The sequence below is a fragment of the Canis lupus genome, chromosome X, assembly GCF_048164855.1.
Source record: "Canis lupus baileyi chromosome X, mCanLup2.hap1, whole genome shotgun sequence".
Lineage (NCBI taxonomy): Eukaryota > Metazoa > Chordata > Mammalia > Carnivora > Canidae > Canis > Canis lupus.
The window spans coordinates 68,173,739-68,193,605 of record NC_132876.1 but is presented as its reverse complement, the minus strand read 5'-3'; the positions used below and the strand labels follow the sequence as shown (position 1 = coordinate 68,193,605).

At 46.7% G+C, this 19,867-nt stretch overlaps 1 protein-coding gene across 6 annotated transcripts; it reads right to left on the bottom strand.

Annotated features, from left to right (window-relative positions):
• Positions 1-13,979: 13,979 nt before the first annotated feature.
• On the bottom strand, positions 13,980-19,638 carry CITED1 (Cbp/p300 interacting transactivator with Glu/Asp rich carboxy-terminal domain 1). Of its 6 annotated transcripts, none has more exons than XM_072815182.1 (4): positions 19,302-19,638; positions 17,558-17,678; positions 15,174-15,298; positions 13,980-14,585 (listed from the first exon to the last, which is right to left on the bottom strand). In XM_072815182.1, exons 2-4 carry the CDS (start codon positions 17,568-17,570, stop codon positions 14,058-14,060), a joined length of 666 nt encoding a protein of 221 aa, XP_072671283.1. In that variant the 5' UTR covers positions 17,571-17,678; positions 19,302-19,638; the 3' UTR covers positions 13,980-14,057. The 6 variants fall into 6 exon arrangements, with proteins under 6 accessions (XP_072671283.1, XP_072671282.1, XP_072671279.1 ...); XM_072815181.1 differs by lacking the exon at positions 19,302-19,638 and adding an exon at positions 18,757-18,893; XM_072815178.1 differs by lacking the exon at positions 19,302-19,638 and adding an exon at positions 17,985-18,580.
• Between the last annotated feature and the right edge of the window lie 229 nt (positions 19,639-19,867).

Here is a 19,867-nt window from a genome sequence, read left to right as displayed (position 1 = left end):
ATGCCTATTTCTTCAACTTGAGCTGTTTATTTTCTTATTATTGCATTTAAGAGTTCTTTATATATTCTGGATGAAAATCCTTTATCAGCTATGTGATTTGCAAATATTTTAAATCTGTAGTTTATCTTTTTTTTAATAAATTTATTTTTTATTGGTGTTCCATTTACCAACATACAGAATACCACCCAGTGCTCATCCCGTCAAGTGCCCCCCTCAGTGCCAGTCACCCATTCACCCCCACCCCCCGCCCTCCTCCCCTTCCACCACCCCTAGTTCGTTTCCCAGAGTTAGGAGTCTTTATGTGCTGTCTCCCTTTCTGATATTTCCCACACATTTCTTCCCCCTTCCCTTATATTCCCTTTCACTATTATTTATATTCCCCAAATGAATGAGAACATATAATGTTTGTCCTTCTCCGATTGACTTATTTCACTCAGCATAATACCCTCCAGTTCCATCCACGTTGAAGCAAATGGTGGGTATTTGTCATTTCTAATGGCTGAGTAATATTCCATTGTATACATAAACCACAGCTTCTTTATCCATTCCATCTTTCGATGGACACCGAGGCTCCTTCCACAGTTTGGCTATTGTTGTAGTTTATCTTTTAATTTAAAAAAATATCTATTTATTTATTTGGCAGAGAGAGAGCTTGTGTGCACATGGGGGAGGGGCAAAGGGAGAGGGAGGGAATCCTCAAGCCGACTCCCTCCTGAGCACTGAGCCTGCTTTGAGGACTCAATCCCAGTACTCTATTATTATGACCTGAGCTGAAATCAAGAGCCTGACACTCAACAAACTGAGTCACCCAGGCACCCCTGTCTTTTCCTTTTTTTTTAGACAGTGTCTTTTAAAAAGCAAAATTCCGGGGGCACCTAGGTGGCTCAGTGAATGAACATCTGCCTTTTGCTCAGGGCATGATCCCGGGATCCTGGGATTGAGTCCCACATTTGGCTCCCCATGGGGAGCCTGCCTTCTCCCTCTGTCTATGTCTCTGCCTCTCTCTGTGTGTCTCTCATGAATAAATAAATAAAATCTTTGGGAAAAAAAGCAAAAGTACTTAATTATGATGAAGTCCAATTTATCAATTGTTTTTTCTAGTATGGATTGTACTTTTGGTGTTGTATCTAAGAAATCTTTGTTTAACTTAAAATCATACAGATTTTCTTCTAGGATTTTCTTTTAGAAACTTAATAGTTGTAGATTTTACATTTTACGATCCATTTTGTGTTAATTATTGCTTATGGATAGCCAGCTGTTTTAGAACTTGTTGAAAAGATAATTCCCTTTGGCCACTTCTGGCTACTTCCTAATCAAACTTAAAAAATTCCCTATAATCACATAAGTCACAGATGAATATATTTTCCTTGTAAAATATAAAATCATTTTTGACCTCTTTTATCTTCCATCTTGCTTCCCCCAACACTCCCCACCAGATAGCAACTCTAACAATATGGATTTGAAATGTATCCTTCCAGGTTTTTTTTACATATGGATACAACATTGTACATTTTGTTTTGTTTGGATAGGCTTGTCATGTATCATTCTGAATCCAGCTTTTTGGTACATAACAACACCTCTCAAAAATCTTTCCATGCTAGAACATAGAGATCTACTTCATTTTCTTTAGCTGCTTCATAGTGTTCCATAGTACCACTGTAACTTTGTTTCATCATTGCTTTTATTTTTTAGGGTGGAGGTGGGGCAGCGGGAGAGGGAAAGAGAAAATCCCAAGCAGGCTTCATGCCCAGCACGTCACCCTGATTCTGGGCTTGATCTCACAACCCTGAGATTATGACCTGAGCCGAAATCAAGGGCTTAACTGACTGAGCCACCCAGGTGCCCCACATCATTGCTTTATTGATAGATATCCAGGTAGTCTTTTTTTAGTTTCTTAAACATTAAATTAAGTTAAACTACATTTAAATTTTTATTTTTTTAAAAAATATTTTATTTATTTATTCATAGAGATGCAGAGAGAGAGAGAGAGGCAGAGAGAGAAGCAGGCTCCACGGAGGGAGCCCGACGTGGGACTAGATCCAGGGTCTCCAGATCACGCCCTGGGCTGCAGGCGGCGCTAAACCGCTGCGCCACCGGGGCTGCCCATTTTTTTTTTTTAACTTTTAAAAAGATTTTATTTATTTATTCATGGGAGATACAGACAGAGGCAGAGACATAGGCAGAGGGCAAAGCAGGTTCCCTGTGCGGAGCCTGATGTGGGACTCAATCCCAGGACTCCTAAAGGATTTGAACTCAGATTGTTTGGATCCAGAATTCAGTTTGCTAGGTCACAGGGCATGGGTATTTTTAATTTTAAAAGACTTGCCAAAAAAAAAAAAAAAAAAAGAATTGCCAATCGGCCTTCAAAGGGATTGTATGATTTGCACTCCTACCAGCAGTATACCACCCATACTAACACTTAAAACTTTAAAAATAGCATTTTTCTCTTTACTAATAACAATATGTAACAACAATTAATATTTTTGAACACTATGTTCTAGTACTGTGCTAAACACTCTATGCTTTTTCTTCTTTGTCCTCACCTTGCTTTACTTTTACATAGGGTACAATCTCTGCTGATATACATTAATTGGCGTGTTTGTTTCCCGCCTTCCTGCCTCCCAGAATGTCAGCTCTACCAGGGCAAAGATTTTGACTGTTTTCCTCACTGCTATCTTCAACACCTGGCACTAAATGTTTGTTGACCGACTGACTGAATACATGAGTGAAAACTGTTTTATGCCAGAGGAAATCAAGGCTTTAGTGAGATTAAGCAATTTACCCAAATTCCCCCTAGCACACGGTAGAGCTGGGTTTATTTTTATTTTTTAAGATTTTATTTATTTATTCATGAGAGACACAGAGAGAGAGGCAGAGACATAGGCAGAGGGAGAAGCAGGCTTCCTATGGGGAGCCCAATGTGGGACTTGATCCCAGGATCCCAGGATCACGCCCTGAGCCAAAGGCAGACGCTCAACCACTGAGCCGCCCAGGCGCCCTGGAGCTGGATTTAGATGCCAATCTAATTCCACTGTCAGTGCTCATAACAGTTTAGCATCCTGTGATCTGTTTTCCATTTCTATAATTATGTTATTTCACAGGCATTATAGGCATGGAATCATGCAGTACATATCTTTTATTCATTGGCTGTTTCTCACTCAACAGAATTTCCTTAATGCTCATCCAAGTTGTTCATTTCTTTTTATTGCTGAATAGTATTTCATGGTCGGGATATACCACTGTTTGTTTAACCCATGGAAGCATATCTTAGTGGTTTCCAGTTTTGAGCTTTTAGGAATCAAGCTGCTAGAAATGCTTGTGTACAGGCTTTTATATGAACATAAGTTTTTGTTTCTCTGAGGCAAATAAACACCTAAGAACACAATTGCTGGCTTGTATGGTAAGTGCATGTTTACTTTGATTTAAACTGCCATATTCTAGGCCACAGTGGCTGTCCTATTTTACATTCTCACCAGCAATATGTGAGTGATCCAGTTTCTCTGCCTCCTTGTTGGCATCGAGTGTTGTCACTGTTTTTTATTTTAGATATTCTGATACAGGTGTGTATTTCCTTATAGTTTTAATTTACCTTTCCCTAAAGCTAAGTGATGTTGACCATCTTTTCTTGTGCTTATATGCCATCTGATTGTCCTCTTTAGTGAAATACCTGTCCTGTCCATGTCTTTTGCCTATTTTCTAATTGAATCGGTTGTCATTTTACTGTTGAGTTTGGAGAATTCTTTACATACATTGGTTTTGACAGTGCTTAATGTATTCTAGGTACTAGTCCTTTGTCAGGTATGTGGTTTGGAAGCATTTCCTTCCAGTCTATAATTTGTATTTTCATCCTTTTTACACAGGCTTTCAGAGAGCACAAGGATTTAAATTTCACAAAATTGAATGTATCAATTTTTCCTTTTGTGGGTAATGCCTTTTGTGTTAAGTCTGAGAATTCTGCACCTAGCCCCAGGTTTTAAGGATTTTCTTCTAGAAGCTTTGTAGTTTGTTTTACAATTAAATCAGTTATCATATTGAGTTAAGAAAATGAGTGGGGGGGAGGGGCAGAGGGAGAGGGAGAAGCAGACTCCCCACTGAGCAGAGAGCCCAACTGGGGGCTCAGTCCCAGGACTCTGAGATCATGACCTGAGCCTAAGACGCTTAACAGACTGAGTCACCCAGGTGCCCCAGGGTGTATTGTTTTGTTTTGTTTTGTCTATGGATGTCCAATTGCTCCAGCAGCATTCTTTGAGAAGGCTATCCCTCCTCCTTTAAATTGCTTTTGAAACTTTGCCAAAAATAATTTGGTCAGATTTGTGTGAGTCCATTTCTAGAGTCTCTTTTCTGTTCCATTGACCTATTCCCCTTCCACCAGTATCGTACAATCTTAATTGCCATGGGTATATAGTAAGCTTTAACATAGATTAGAGTGATTCTTCCCACTTTATTCTTTTTAAGCAAAATTGTTTTAGCCACTCCAGTTCCTTTGCCCTTCCACATAAACTTTGGAAGAAGCACAAATATGCCTACAAAAAACTTGCTGAGATTTTGGTAGAAATTGCATTACATTTATAGATTCATTTAAGTGCTCTGTAATTTCTTTCATCAGCATTTTGTAATTTTCAGATCCTGATCAGGTTTTATAGTAAGTGTGTGTATATTGATTTATGTATATTTGTGTATAAATATACATAATATACACCAATATACATATTTATACGCAAATATAAATATATATGCATATATATATTTAGTGATGATTATACAAAAATGTGATTGCTTTTTGTGTGTTGATCTTATTTCCTTTGGACTTCTTGAACTCACTCATTAGTTCTAGGAGTAGCTTTGTAGATTCCTTGGGATTTGCTATTGGACAATCATGCCATCTGCAAATAGGAAAATTTTTCTTTTTTTTTTTTTTTTGGAAAATTTTTCTTTCTTTCTTTCTGATCTGTATTTCTTTTTCTTGCCTTACTGTAGGGAGTAGGACTCTCAGTGCTATACTGAATAAGAATGATGAATGTATATCCTTGTCCTGTTTCCAATCCTAGAGAGAAAGCATTAGTTTTTCTTCAGTAATTCTGATGCTAGCTGTAGAGAATTTTGGAGACGCTTTTTATTTTTTTTATTAAAAATTTTTTTAAAAAGATTTTATTTATTTATTCATGAGAGACACACAGAGAGAGGCAGAGACATAGGCAGAGGGAGAAGCAGGCTCCCTCCCGGTGGGGAGCATGATGAACTAGATCTAGGACCCCGGGATCACCACCTGAGCCAGAGGCAGATGCTCAACCACTGAACCACCCAGGCATCCCTGGAGATGCTTTTTATAAGGTTGAGGAAATTCTGCTCTATTCCTAGTGTACTGAGGTGTTATTGTTGTTTTAACCATGATTTGGTGTTGGATTTTTGTCAAATGATTTTTCTGCATTAACTGGTATGATCATATATTTTTTCTTCTTTACTCTGTTGACATGGTAAATTATGTTGATTGAGGTTAATTCTTGTTTAGAAAATCAGAGATCCTGGTCTATAATTTTCCTCTTTTGTGTATTGCCTTTGTCTGTTTTTGATATCAGAGCAATACTTGGAAAGTGTTTCCTCCTCTTATTTTCTGGAAAACACTGTGTAAAATTGGTGTTGATTCTTCTTTGGACATGTCATAAAATTATCCAGTGGAAAAAATCATGACTTAAAGATTTCTCTTTAGCTCTTTAATTATACAAATTCAATTTCTTTAATGGCAGTAGGACTATTCAGATGACCTATTTCATCTTGGTAGAGCTTTGGTAGCTTGTGGGTTTTGAGGAATCAGTCCATTTCTTCTACATTGAATTTAAGAGCCTGTAGTTATTTGCACTATTCTCTTCTTACCCTTTTAATAGCTGCAGAACCAGTAGTGCCATCCTCCATTTCATTCCTGATATTGGTAATTTGTGTTTTCTCTCTTTTTATTTGTGTCAGTCTTGCTAGAGTTTTGTCAATTTTATTGACTTTTTTCCCCTGAAGAACCAGCTTTTTGTTTCATTGATTTTTCTCCATTGTTTTTCTGTTTTCAATTCCATTGTTTGGTGCTTCCATCTTTATTTCCTTCTGTCTTCTTGGTTCAGGTTTATTTTGCTCTTCTTTGTATTGGTTCTTGGGGTAGGAATTTAGACTATTGGTTTGAGACTTCTCTTTTTCTAATGTAAGCATTTTGATATGTCATATTCTCATTTTCATTCACTTCTGTACATTTTTTAAAAATTTCCTGTTTTGGGGGCTCCCGGGTGGCTCAGTTGGTTGAGTGTCTGACTCTTGGTTTGGGCTCAGGTTGTGATCTTGGGGTCATGATATTGAGCCCCATATCAGGCCTGCACTCAGCAGGGAGTCTGCTTGAGATTCTGTCTCCCTTTGCCCTTCCCACTCTATTCTTTCTCTTTCTCTAAAATAAATCAATAAATCGGGGAAGCCCTGGTGGCGCAGCCTGCAGCCTGGGGTGTGATCCTGGAGACCTGGGATCAAGTCCCACATCGGGCTCCCTGCATGGAGCCTGCTTCTCCCTCTGCCTGTGTCTCTGCCTCTCTGCCTGCCTCTCTCTCTCTCTGCCTCTGAATAAATAGAAAATTAGAAAATTAAAAAAATAAATCTTAAAATAAAATTAAAAAATAAAAATTTCCTTTTGGAGCCAAGGATTGTTTAAAAGTATGCTGTTTAGTTTCCAAGTGTTTGGAGATTCATTCTCCTGTTATCTTTAGGTTATTGACTTCTGATTTGATTCCATTATTGCCAGATAACGTCATCTGTATGACTTCAGTTCTTTTACATTTCTTAATGTCTGTTTTATGACTCAGAATATGGCCTGGATTTGTCAATGTTATCTGAGTATTTGAAAATAATATGTATTCTTCTGTCGTTGGGTAAAGTGTTTTATAAATGTCAATTAGATCCTCTCAGTTGATGGTACTGTTGAGTTTTTCTATATCTTTGCTGAATTTGTCTAATTGTTCTATCAATCACAGAGAGATGTTGAATTCTGCAACTATAATTGCAGATCTGTTTTTGCCTTACAGCACTCTCAGTTTTTGCTTCGTACAACACTTACCACAGGTTACTGGTGTTCAAGTGAGTTCAGATTGACTAAATTCTATTGATCTGTCTTCAAGTTCACGGATTCTATCCTGTCACCCCACTCAATTATTAAGTCTATCCAGTGAGGTTTTTTTTTTTTAAAGATTTTATTTATTCATGAGAGACACAGAGAGAGAGAGGCAGAGTCACAGGCAGAGGGAGAAGCAGGCTCAATGCAGGGAGCCCGACGTGGGACTCAATCCCGGGTCCCCAGGATCACACCCTGGGCCGAAGGCGGTGCTAAACCGCTGGGCCACCTGGGCTGCCCTCCAGTGAGGTTTTTACTTCAATTATTTTTCTTTCATTCTATAATTTCCACTTAGCTTCTTTTATAACTTCTATTTCTTTGTTGAGATTAAAAATTTTGTATTTATTGCAAATGAATCTGTAACGGGTTGTTGAAGTATTTTTAATGATGGCTGCTTTAAAACCCTTGTCAGGTAATTCTAATATCTGATTCACCTTGGTATTGGTGTCAGTTGATTGTCTTTTCTCATTCATGTTGTGGTGTTCCTGGCTTTTGTTATGAGTGATTTTATATTGCCTCCTGGACATTTTGGTTATGTTAGGAGACTCTTGATCCTGTTTCAATCTTCTATTTTAGCTGGCAGTCACCCTGTTTGGGTTTAGCATGTATCTTCTGGTCTACTTCTATGGGTTGCAGTTCCAGTGACAGTTTAGTTTGCCAACCCCTTACAATGCTGTTTTGGTCTGCTTCATTTTTCTGTTGTCCCTGGGGCTCCCGCTCAATCCTTGCTGGGGGTGGGGAGTGGGGAGGGAGTGGGGGGGCTGTCTGCAGGGCAGAAGGTGCTTCCCTGAATTGCCTGTTTTTGCTGGGTGATCTTCTGGGGGAGGGAAAGGTTGTAGAAGCCACTGTGCCTGGGTTTCCTTGTGTCCCTGGGTGGAGGGTAGGGAGATATGGGGCTTTGTTACTGCTATTGTTGCAGGCAAATCAGGCTGCCTGGTTCTGGAGTGGGGACTGAGAGAGCCCAGGGCTTTGTTGCTGCAAGCAGATAGGACCACCCTTTGGGACTTTGGTTGTGGAGTAGGCTCGATCCTCCCAGTAGGTCTCCAGCCCATGAGTGTGTGTGTGTGTAACTGTTGGTTTGGTGGTTTGGGCTTTGGCTTCTTTGGCACCCAGTCTAGGAGTATATAGGAGATTAAAGGTAAACGGAGGAGGCAGATGGTAACTCAACTTATCACGGTCAACATTTTATAATGTGTATAAATGTCAAATGACTATGTTGTATATCTGAAACTATTATTTTTGCCTGCCAACCATACTTCAATAAAAAAACATTTTCTCACACCGCAAGAGGAAAAAAGAAGAAAGAAAACCAAGGAAATTCACCACTTTCAGAATCCTTTCATCATTGTCTGTTGAACAATTTCTAGGGTATGTTGTTCTATGAGAAGGTGAGGAACAGGGAAAAGTGAGTCAACATCATCTTATTCTGGAACCAGAGTTCCCCAATATAGTTTTGAAATAGATTTCTTTTAGTATGAGTTCACTTAAGCATCTTTTTTTTAAGATTTTATTTATTTATTCATGAGAGACGCAGAGAGAGAGGCAGAGACATAGGCAGAGGGAGAAGCAGACTCCCTGCAAGGAGCCCAATGTGGACTCGATCCTGGATCCCGGGATCAAGACCTGAGCTGAAGGCAGACACTCAACCACTGAGCCACCCAGGCATCCCAACATTTGAGTATTCTGATCAGTTTTGAAGCCATTTTAATTTCTTTCTGTATATTTCATTTTGATATCTTTTGTTTGACATTATTTGCTTATTTTTATATTGGCTGGTGGTGTTTCAGGTATTTATTTGTAAGAGTTGTTTTCATATTCACTGTGAGTGGCAGATGTTTCCCCCAGCTTTTTGTTTATCTTTGGATTTTGCCATTTCAATAGTGGTTTGTGCCACAAAGTTTTTTAAAAACGTGGTTGAATATATCAATCTTTTCCATAGCTTCTAGGTTTTGTGTCATTCTTGGAAAGGCCTCCTGATTTCAATATTTTCATTTGAAATCCCCTCATATTTTCTTCTAGTACATTTACAATTTCCTTTTTGAATTTTTATTTATTTATTTATTTATTTATTTATTTATTTATTTTTTAGATTTTACTTATTTATTCATGAGAGACATACATAGAGAGATAGAGACACAGGCAGAGGGAGGAGAAGGAGGCTCCACACAAGGAGCCCAATGCGGGACCTGATCTGGGGACTCTGGGATCACGCCTGGAGTTGAAGGCAGACATTCAACTGCTGAGCCACCCAGGTATCCCTCCTTTTTGAATTTTTAAATCTTCTATCCATCTGGAATTCATCTTGGTGTACATTGTGAGGTAGTGTATCCAGTTGTCCCTAAGCATTTATTGAATAGTCCACCACTTCCTGTCTACTTTGAAATGCTATCTTTAAAAAAAACTGGCAAAACACACAAGACATAAAATTTACCATTTTAACCATTTTGAAGTATACAGTTCAGTAGTGTTAAGTTATTCACATTGTTGTGCAATGGGTTTCTAGAACTTTTTTTTAGAACTTTCTTATCTTGCAAAAGTGAAACTCTCATTGAACAACAACTGCCCATTGAAATGCTACCTTTTCATCATAATTTCCTGTCTTTGTCACTCCTTGCCTTGACTACTGTAACAGCTTTCTAACATTATCATAATTCCAATAGGTCATGCACACTATGCCTGATACATTTTCCTCATGCAAGCTCTGACCACAACACTCTCTTATTCAAAACCTTCAAAAGCCCTTCCCAATCCCTCAGTTGAAATTAAGCCCGCATTCCACTCTTTTTCGGTGCCTATACCTTTTTCTTCCTGTCATGTCTCATGATTTGTAATTTTGATGATCTGTGTGATTTTTTTTAAGGTTTTATTTATTTATTAATGAGCAACACAGAGAGAGGCAGAGACATAGGCAGAGGGAGAAGTATGCTCCCTGTGAGGAGCCTGATGTGGGACTCGATCCCAGGGTCTTGGGATTACACTCTGAGCCAAAGGCAGATGCTCAACCACTGAGCCACCCAATCGTCCCATGATCTGTGTGATTGTTGTCTATCTCCTTGCTAAACTTCAAGTTTCATTAAGAGCCAGGGCAATATGCTCACCACATATTCCTCGTGTTTCACATGCTCCTGGTCCACAGGAGGCGGTCAGTTCGTGTTTGTGGAAGAAAAGCTCCCCCTTTGCTTCTGGAATAAAGTACAAACCTCTGCAAGATTCGATTCTGACTTACCTTCTCTTGGCCCTCTGTCCTTCAAGGAAGTCGCACTGCTGGACCTGCTGCTCTTCCTGAAAGAGCTGCAGGGTTTCTAACGCTTGGTTCTGGTTTCTACCATGCCTTGATTTTATATTTTTATTCGTGCTTCAAATTCTCCCTGTGCCTGAAGGCCATGCCTTCCCCTTTGGTCCCCCACCAGCATTACTGCCTTGCGGAAATCCAATTCATCCTTCAAGATGAGGGCTGTTTCTGTCACTGGACTGTGAGTTCCTTGATAGTAGAGACAGGGTCTCCCTCATTTGTCCTTAGGGATCAACACAGCTCCTGGTCTCTAGGAGGCACTCAGAGTGCCCACACTTTCATCTGCTCCCAGGTTAGGGGTTCCTTGCCGGTAGGTAGTGTGCATCTGGAAACCTTGCCTCCTGGCCCCCCAGAGCAAGACTTAGAGCTGGCTTCAGGAAAATTCTGGTAGCCTAATGCATGTGTCTAGCTGTGTTGTATGAGAGGCAGGAACATGAAGTGGTGGAGCAGGGGCAGAGCATTCCCTGCCTTTCCCCAGCTGTGCCCTTGACATTCCCTCACTCCTGCGCTTTCTCAGGCAATAAACCGCGCCCATCCCCTCCTCACCTAAGCAGAGCCCTGGCTCTCCCTAGAGGATGCTCCCTGCCTCTACCTCCCTGCAAGCCCTCTGGAGAGGAGACTGCCCAGTTGGCCACAGTTCTGGCACCCTGGCACTGGGAAACAAGATTGTCACCTCCAAATTCCTGTTCTCCCTCCTCCACTGTGCCCTCTTGAGGGATGCCCAGTCCATTCCCTGCTACTACCTGCTTATCCTAGTGGCACTCCTGTCACCTCCACAATTCCGAGGAAGTCCCTCCCTCTCACAGAGGCACTGGCCCCAAGGGTGGCTGGCTCCTGGGGGCCCCAGAGCTCACAGAATTCAGGGGTAGCAAGCTGGGACCATGTGCTAGATCCAGCTTGCTAACTTATTTTGTTTGGCTGGAGTCGTGTTTTGTAAAGGCCCAGCAGGGGCAGGACCTTGAACCCCCCAGACTTTTAGGGGCTAGGTTCTTGCCATCCTGCTGTTCTGCTTTAGATAAAAGTCCATTCCTAAGACCACCTCAGCTGCCCCTAGAACTGTCCAGATTCTGAAAGCCTACTGCCAATCACAGCTTCCTTCCTTCCCCCTTCACTTCACGCCTCCTCCAATCCTGTTCTGTTCCCCACACACAGAGCTGCAGGCCCTCAATGCCGCCCCATTATCCCAGGCTTCTGTTCTTCTCTTTGTTTTCCTACCCTTGCCATACCGATCCTCTGAGTACCCCCACATCTTCCTGTTGGAAGCCTTAGATGAATCTAACCAGCCATCTTCAGTGGGATCATCCTAAAAACAAAAGTGGGTTAATTTTTTGCTCTTCTACAAACTTCAAGGTTATTCCTCAGCCACCGGGCCAGTGGTACTAAGGATAAAGACACACTCCTCACCTGGTGTGGAAGGCCTCGTGTGCTCTGCCTCTTGCAAACTTCCCCTGCATGTCTCCTCACAAACTCCTCTCAGCCCTGTGACACTGCACGTCGAACTTCTTAGCCATCACAGCCCCTTTCGGGAACCTGTACCTGCACAAGAGCTTTTCCCCTCACTCATTCTTTTGCTGGCTGAATTTAGTCTTATTTTTATTTTTATTTATTTTTATTTTTTTAAGGATCTTGTTTATTTATTCATGAGACACACACACACACACACAGAGAGAGAGAGAGAGAGAGAGAGGCACAGACACAGGCAGAGGGAGAAGCAGGCTCCATGCAGGGAACCCGACATGGGACTTGATCCCGGATCTCCAGGATCACACCCTGGGCTGAAGGCAACACTAAACCGCTGAGCCACCTGGACTGCCCAGTCTTATTTTTAAAACCCAATTGTTTCTAGGGGTAGATAGCTCTTTGTGTAAAGGCATAGAGTAAGGCCAGTGAAGATATACCACAAACAGATAAACAGCTGCTGCCTCTCCGGAGGGCCAGAGGTGATCAGGATTGAGGGAGAGAGTTGGTCAAAGCGTACTTTGGCCTTATCTGTCAAGTTTCTACTTTTCACAAGGAGATCATATCATATATTTATTACTTGTGAGATATAAAAACAAACAAATGAAGTAGTTCAAGAACAGGAAGCCTTCCCCAGATTTCCCAGGCAGATGGAGCTGTTTCCTTTTCTGAGATCAAACAGCACGTTCCCTGTGTTATGGGAAATGCTGTGTTTTATGGTAATTTGTGGTGCCTTTTTCTTTCTAGAGGGGGAGCATCCTCAAAGGTAGAAACTTTATCTGTGGGGATCCCTGGGTGGCTTAGCGGTTTGGCACCTGCCTTCGGCCCAGGGCGTGATCCTGGAGTTCCGGGATTGAGTCCCTCATCGGGCTCCCTGCATGGAGCCTGCTTCTCCCTCTGCCTGTGTCTCTGCCTCTCTCTGTGTATCTCTCATGAATAAATAAATAAATAAAATCTTTAAAAAAGAGTCTTTTATAGTTAAAAAAAAGAAACTTTATCTAATTCATGCTCCCAGTGCCTAGCAGAGTGCCTGGCTCAGAGCAGGTGTTCGGGGAGTGTGGAACCCAATGTATTGCCTCCGCCAATGGGAAACATTTTGAAAACACTTGCTATGGGACAGGCATGACACTAGTCCTGAGAAATTGTTTAGTTTTGCCATATCCAAGTGAGAATGTCTCTAGGAGTCTGAAATATAGGTAGAGGGGCCTCCTGGCTCTTGGGGTGTGTCAACATGGGGATGGGGCTGGCACCCCCAAGGTCGGGATCCAATTCAATGCTACTGTCTTGTCACATGGCGTGCTTCTGAAGCCACTGCCTCCTCTGCAGTTAATCTAAGAGCAAAGGCTATATTCGTAAATACTGAAATCATCTCTAAGATGAAGAGGCCAGCCTAAAGGAACAGGTTGTCCCCATACAGCGTGGGCCAGGAGGCCCAGAGTTAGGAGGACACTCACACCAGCTGAGTGTCCCATGCTTGGAGGGAAGGGTTGAACAACTGTTGGAAGGAATTGAAGAAGGCCCCCAGGATCCTACAGTGTCATCATGAGAGTCTGCTATGTTTGCAATTTTCCAGCGAGATCGGAGCTCCTATGGAGTGGGATGTTTAGTAGGTCCCATCTATTGCCAATAGGCAACAGGGCAAAGGAGTGGCCTTAAGGGGTCAATTAGATTGGGGCCTAGAGAGTGGGTAGGGTGACCTTTAGAGTTGTAAAGTGGGTATCATGTGGTCAGGGCAACACTTTAGGCTTGCATGTGCAAGTGGCAAGGAGGCTGAAGAGGGTCTAAATGAGTCTCTCATCTGAGCCTGCCTCTGACTGGCCCCTGTATTCAACCTTGAAGAGGACAGTGTACATTCCTGAGGTCTCAGGGCAGTGAGGCTGGGTACTCAGGATTCTGGAGAGATAAGGGCAGTGGCAGTGGCAGGAGGAATTCAGTGAGCAGCCCCCTCTGTGCCTCCCCCCTTCCTCCCACACTGTCCAGCTTCCTCCCAATTATCTACCCACAGCCCCACCATGGCCTCAGAATTGCTCAAAGTAATGCCAGACCATGCTACATACCTTTAGACCTCAAGGAAGAACACCTCCAGCTGGCCCATTACTTTGTAAGTAACTTTTATTTTTATTTACAACAGAATTGGTGGCTTTCTTCCTCCATCTTTAGTGGCAGTTAGCATCAGCAGCCAGATGGAAAGTCCGCAGTGAAGTCAAACTCATTCTGTCCCAGCCACAGCTCCGGAAGCTCATTGGCTCGGTCCAGTCCCAGTTCCACTACCAGGGACATCAGCACCTCTTCATCCACTGGGTCGGAGTCAATGATAGCAGGGCTCTGGGCACCAGTAGAAGGAGAGAGTGACCCCGCCCCTCCCACCTGAGCCCCAAAGCCCCAGTTTTGTAGGGGCCCTGCCTCCCCAGCTTGTCCCGGAGTGGCGGCAGCCATCCCATGATACTGGCTATTAAGTTTCTGCAGCTGCATACTGGCCAGCAGATGAGGGGCAGGGTGCAGGTTGAAGGGTGGGGGTTTAGTGGGAGGGGTGGCAGTAGGAGAGCTTATTGGAGATGGAGATCCCGAGGAACTAGTGGGAGCCCCACTGGCCTTGGTTCCGTTTGTGGCTACCCCGGGGTAGTGAAGGATGGCCACTGCTTTGCGATCTTTCATACCCATATTAGAGTAGGCCAAAGAACTCATCTCTTGGTTGGCATCCTACAAGAAAGAGAAAAGGCATAGCTTCGTACCCCTGGCCCTGGTTTGTCCATCACCAGCCTCATCGGGCTCAGTGAGCCACTACATGTACTTCATTAGGGGGCTAGTGGTGAGGACAGAGCATGAAGGCCCCCCTGGAAAGTTAGGCTCCCAGCTTGAGTATCCTCTTGCTACCATGGTTCCGAGCACTGAGCTCAGACCCAAGTGCTCCGTGCTGGGCACTCGCCATCCTAAGTGGGTTGGTTGCTTTCATCTCTCTTTCCCTGACCCTTCCTTCATGTCACCATTCAGAAAAGGGCATCTCATGGGCTTTCTTCTCAGCCTTCACAGCCATCTCATTAAAGGAGTGGCCCCGTGGCACCTTGGGTTCTCTGTTCCCTTCTGTGCCATCTTTCAACACCCCAGTGCATTTGATTTGACCACATTTAGGCAGAATCTATTCTCATTCTTCCCAGAGAGAGTCCTGTTGTCTCCTTTCTGCTAAAGGATGCTAGATACTAGATAGGTACAGGAGGGCCTATCACAAGGCCCAGACCAGGCCACCTTTCCATGCCTGGGTATCTCCATCTGCAAGATGGCAGAAGTTACCTCCTTCGCAGGCGAGGTGCCACCCTTGACATCAAGTGCAGGCCTTGACATAGTTGGCATTTCAGAGCGTTGGCAGAGGTTGGATAAATTGGTGGGAGATGGTGCTGTCAGCTGGAGCTTTTGTGCTGTATGTGAGGGAAACGAGGTAATAAGGACAAAGGCTTTGTTGACTGAGAAAGCACTAGCAAAGCCCTGAGCAGGGCAACTCCACACAGCTCCAAGGCAAGGATGGTAACAGGTTTAGACCCAAGACCAGACACCACCTGAGCAGAGGGAGGAGATCAAGCTAGAACATTTGCCTGAGGCAGCAAAGGTGCTTGATTTTGCCAGGGTCCACGCCCCCCCCCCCCCCCAGCAGCAAGTTTCTCATATCACACCAAGAGGGGACACACGTGACTGTTTCCTCATGCGAGTGACTTCAGAGACCTCAAGTGTGTGTGTGAGATGTGCTGTTTCTGATTCTGAGGGCAGGGATGTCCCCGAGCGAGTAGCATGCTTTCTCAATGGGCCACCAGCAGGCACCCAGGTTGGAGACCTGGGGGCCTCCCCTGGGATTGGGAGAAAGTAGGAAGGACCAATGGCAAGGAAGACCTGGGAAGCTCTGGATGCTTCTACTCAGGGAAGGAATGAGTCCCCAGAGCTAATGCTGTGGGGCTCCAGAGCCCTGCCTCAGGCATGGATGTGAGAGAAGTCTGGCCGATCAGGGTAGTCTGGAGGCACTAAGGCAGCCAGAGAGCAGCTAGCAGTGTCTCAATTTCCTCCACGCCTCCCAGACAACCCTGGCAGCACTGGACTTTCCCACGATATCGGCTCTGAGCCCAGCCACACCATCTGTAGTGACAGGTGGGCATGATTCTTCCTGGGGGGAAACCAAGGCACGGAGCTCCAATGGCTTTCCCATCAGGTTGCTGTGGTTCTGGGAGCGGGATCTAGTACTCCTCTAGCCGTAAGTGTCACCTGGCCACTGACCAAGTCATCACACCTGGAATGATTCAAACGGTTCCTGAAGAAATGATTCCCTAGCCCAAGTGCCAGAGAATAAGGGGATGAGGAGGAAAAGGAATGCCCCCAAGCCAGAAAACTAAAAATCTCTGAAAAAGCTCAACTTATTTTCCTAGAAGCTTGTTTTTTTCTTTTAAGCCCCCTATATTCTAGCCTTCATGATGAGTTGGAGATGTAGCATTGCATATTTAGAAATACCTCTTAGCCCAAAGATTCTACAGGACCTTAAAAAGGATCTCTAATCTGTCCAGCAAGGTTTGAATTCTCCATGCCTCCCTCTTCCTAGTGGTCATTAGAAATCTGTTCAGACCCTTCTAGAAAGTCATTGCTTACTAACTCTATTATCGCCATTTATAGGGGAAGGAGGCAAGGAAAACAGAAAGGAAGAAGGGGGTGGGGAGAAAACAGGAGAAAATCAGTTTCTGTGTTTGCCACTGCTGCTTGATTGGAGAGCCCTTGTCTTCTCTGAGGCAACCGGAGACTATTTCAAGCCAGTGATCATTAGACAAGGAGTCTAATCCATGTCATCTTTAGGAGCTCAGCACCTTTGGTATCAAGGATTCTCACGTTCAAAGAAAAATATCTGGGGTGGGGAGAGCTTGACCATCTCCCCTCTCTTCCTATTCAGCCTCCCTTGCTTCTGCCCTAGGACCCGAATGTACAGAAGAAAAAACACCAGCATGAACAACAATAACAAAAAGAAACAGAGGAGAGGAAAAAGAAGTACAAAAAAAGGGGAGGGGGGAGAACAAGAAAAAAAGTATCTCTGTTCTGATATCAGTTCCTGGGGAAGACCATTTTACCCTGTCTCCCCTTTCAGGCTGGGAGCTCCCCATAGGCGGGACCCTGTTTGCATTCCAATCTGAGGCCTCCCATCATCCCCACCTCTTCACCCGCCCTGACCCCTGGCCTGGGTCTGGGCTCTGTGGGCGCTCAGTAAGTGTTAGTAAATCCGTCTGAAGAGGCAATAGCATTTCGATCGGAATCCCCTGCACCCCCCGCCCCCCCAACCCCCCGTCCCTGCTTCCCCGAGTCTCTGTCCCCACTCTGCCGCCCATCCCATTCGAAGGCAAAGCTTAGGAGCGCGGAAACGTCCCGGCCGGCTATGCAAGCTTTGAGCTGACCACTGTGCAACCGCTGCGAGAGGCAGCTGAACAACCCGGAGCAACAAGTGCCTCCGCGCCCGCTGGTGCCTCGTGGGCCCCCGCCACCAGTTCCCGGTCCCGCAGCCCTCCCTTCTCTACAGATCTTCACCTGGGCTGGCAGCCCCCTCCCGCCAAGATGGGGGTGGGGAGGGAAGAGGAAGAAGAGAGAAGGGAGAGGCAGGTAGGGGGGCCGCGTCTTTGACCTGTTGGGGGACCAAAAGTTAAAATGGCACCAACCGGATGGCTCCATCTCGATTGCTATTTTCTCACTCAGAAGGAGAAATTTAAAAATCCAAACAGTACTGCGGCTTGGCTTGGACGTGCTCTAACCAGACCAGTCAGTTTCGCCACCTGAAAACTAAAGGCCCATTGTTTGTGGACAGCTCGGCTGCCCTCCTTGCCGCATCCCAGGTGGATCTGCGGGAGTTGGGGGCAGCTGGGAGCATCCCTGCACGGTGGGCGAGAGCATCCAGGCCACCGGGGCCCTGAGCGTTCGCTCCCGCAAGTGCTGTTATCAGGAACCGATCGTAGAGATTGGATGCGCAGGTGGAGAGGGACACTGGGTCTCGGCCTCTGCAGCGAGTTTGGGGCCCCGTGGTCTTTCCGCGCGCGGGGGTGCACTCAGCGGCGGCGGCGGCCACTCCCGCGCCTCACCAACACTTACTGAGCCTCCGCTGAGTTATCCGTTGCGGCCGCAGGCTGAGCCTATCCCCTAGCCAAAGTGCCTGTAGTCAGTGCTAGAAGCCCGTTACGAGAAGAGTGAGACAGGCTCGGAGAGGTTCGGTAACTTGCCCAACGTCACAGCGCTAGAAAGTGGCGGAGTCGGGATTCGCAGCCAGGTCTGTCTGACTCCAAGTCCAGCGAGGCAGAGACAGTGCGCGGCCCGGCTCCGCGGCCCTCATTTATAGGGAGAGGGGTGTGTGCGTGAGTGTGCGTGGGTGTGCGGGCGTGCGTGGGGGGGGGGAGTAAAGGTCGGCTGGGCAGAAGAGGCAAGTTGCCCAAATTCGCTAACTTCCATCCCGCAATTCGCTGAACTCGGCCCCCAAAGCCCCTCTCATCTCCAGTCCGCGAAGGAAACCTGAGCTTCGTGCAGCCCCGGAGCCCAAGCGTCCAGATGCGGTCCGGGCGATTAGCAAAGTCGGTAGAAGCCAAGCTGGAGAAAGCGCGGGCGCGGGGAGAAAAGGTGCTGCGGTCTCCCCAGGAGAAGCGGGCGCCTGGTCCCGCTGGCCAGCAGGCGGGCGCGCTGGCGAGCGAACTGGCTAGCTGGCGGGCGGGCTGCGGCCCCTCTGCCCCCAGCAGAACAGCTTTCAAACAGAAAACAAGTCCCCCAGGAACCCCCCCGGCCCGCCCGGCCGCCGCCCGCTCCCCACACCCGCTCGACTGGAGTCCCTGGCCCCGCCGACCAACCCAGCGCCCTGCCCGATGGCCTGGCTTACCTCTGCGAGGCCGCCTGCCCTGGAGAGAGGGAAGCGCGGAGCCCGGTGAGCCGCGGGCGAAGCAGCGGAGCCCCCAGCCCCTGGCACGCACGCCGCCACCACCGCCGCGAGCCGGTCGCGCTCAGTGCCACCCGACCCCAGGGCGCCTGGGTAAAGCCCGCACCGCCGCGCCGCGCCGCCGCCGCACCGCACAGTGCCGCACCAAGCAGCCCCGGCCCGCGCCCGTGCCCGCCCGGCCGCCCGCCCGCAGCTTCGGCGCCTGACTCCGGGGCGGTGGCGGTGGCGGTGGCTGCCGCTGCGCTCCCTTCCCGGCGCCAGGGTACCCGGTTCTCAAGCCCCCATTGCCGCCCGGAGAGCCTTGACGCACACGCACACGGCAGCAGGCTGGACTCGGCTAGGAATCCCAGGAAGGACAGACCCTTCCCCCCCTCCCCTTTTTCCCCTCTCCCCCCAATTTCCACGTCTTTATAACCGGCTTAGGGCATTATTAGCACATGTCCTGGCTCGTGGGCGAGTTGGTGGCAAAATCTGAACTGGATACTCACCGAGGGCCAGAGCGGGTGCTATGCCTTCCTCAGCCCTCTTCCTCCTCTCCGGGAACGACTCCTCGCAGGCGGGCTGCGGGCGAGCAGCCGGGCGGAGCGAACCTCCTCTCCGCAGCTCAGCGGTGCCCCTTCTGCAGCTGTGCCGCTGGGAACATTTTATAGCGGTGCTGGCGTGTGTGGCCCTTTAAAGGCGCTCAAGCTGGTGCAGTCACCGCGGATCGTGTGAAAGCGAAGGGCCGGCTGGGGAACGGAGTCCGAGCGGCCCGCGGGTCCGGCAGCGCCGGAGACCATCCGTGGTTCCCGGGGTGGAGCTGGCGGGCCCAGGCCGTGGGCACCCTGCGCCTTGAGCCCCAAGCCGACGCCTGCGCTCCTAAAGCTGTGGGGGGCCGGTGCCCGGGACCTGGTCTCTCCCCACCGCCCTGCATGGACTTGCCCAATAAATTCCACTTAGCAATTTCGCTGAGGCGAGGGAGAGCTGTTAGTGTCTATTTTCTGACCTAAATCTAGTGAGGTGGCCCGAGCGGGCTTCAGGGGGTTGCGGGGTGGGGGGTGGGAGTAGAGCTCTG

Excerpts from the sequence above, each read along its gene's own strand:
- CITED1 (XM_072815182.1), bottom strand. Across the intron at positions 14,586-15,173 it reads GCACCTCGCCTGCGAAGGAG|GATGCCAACCAAGAGATGAG; the intron begins GTAACTTCTGCC and ends TCTTTCTTGTAG.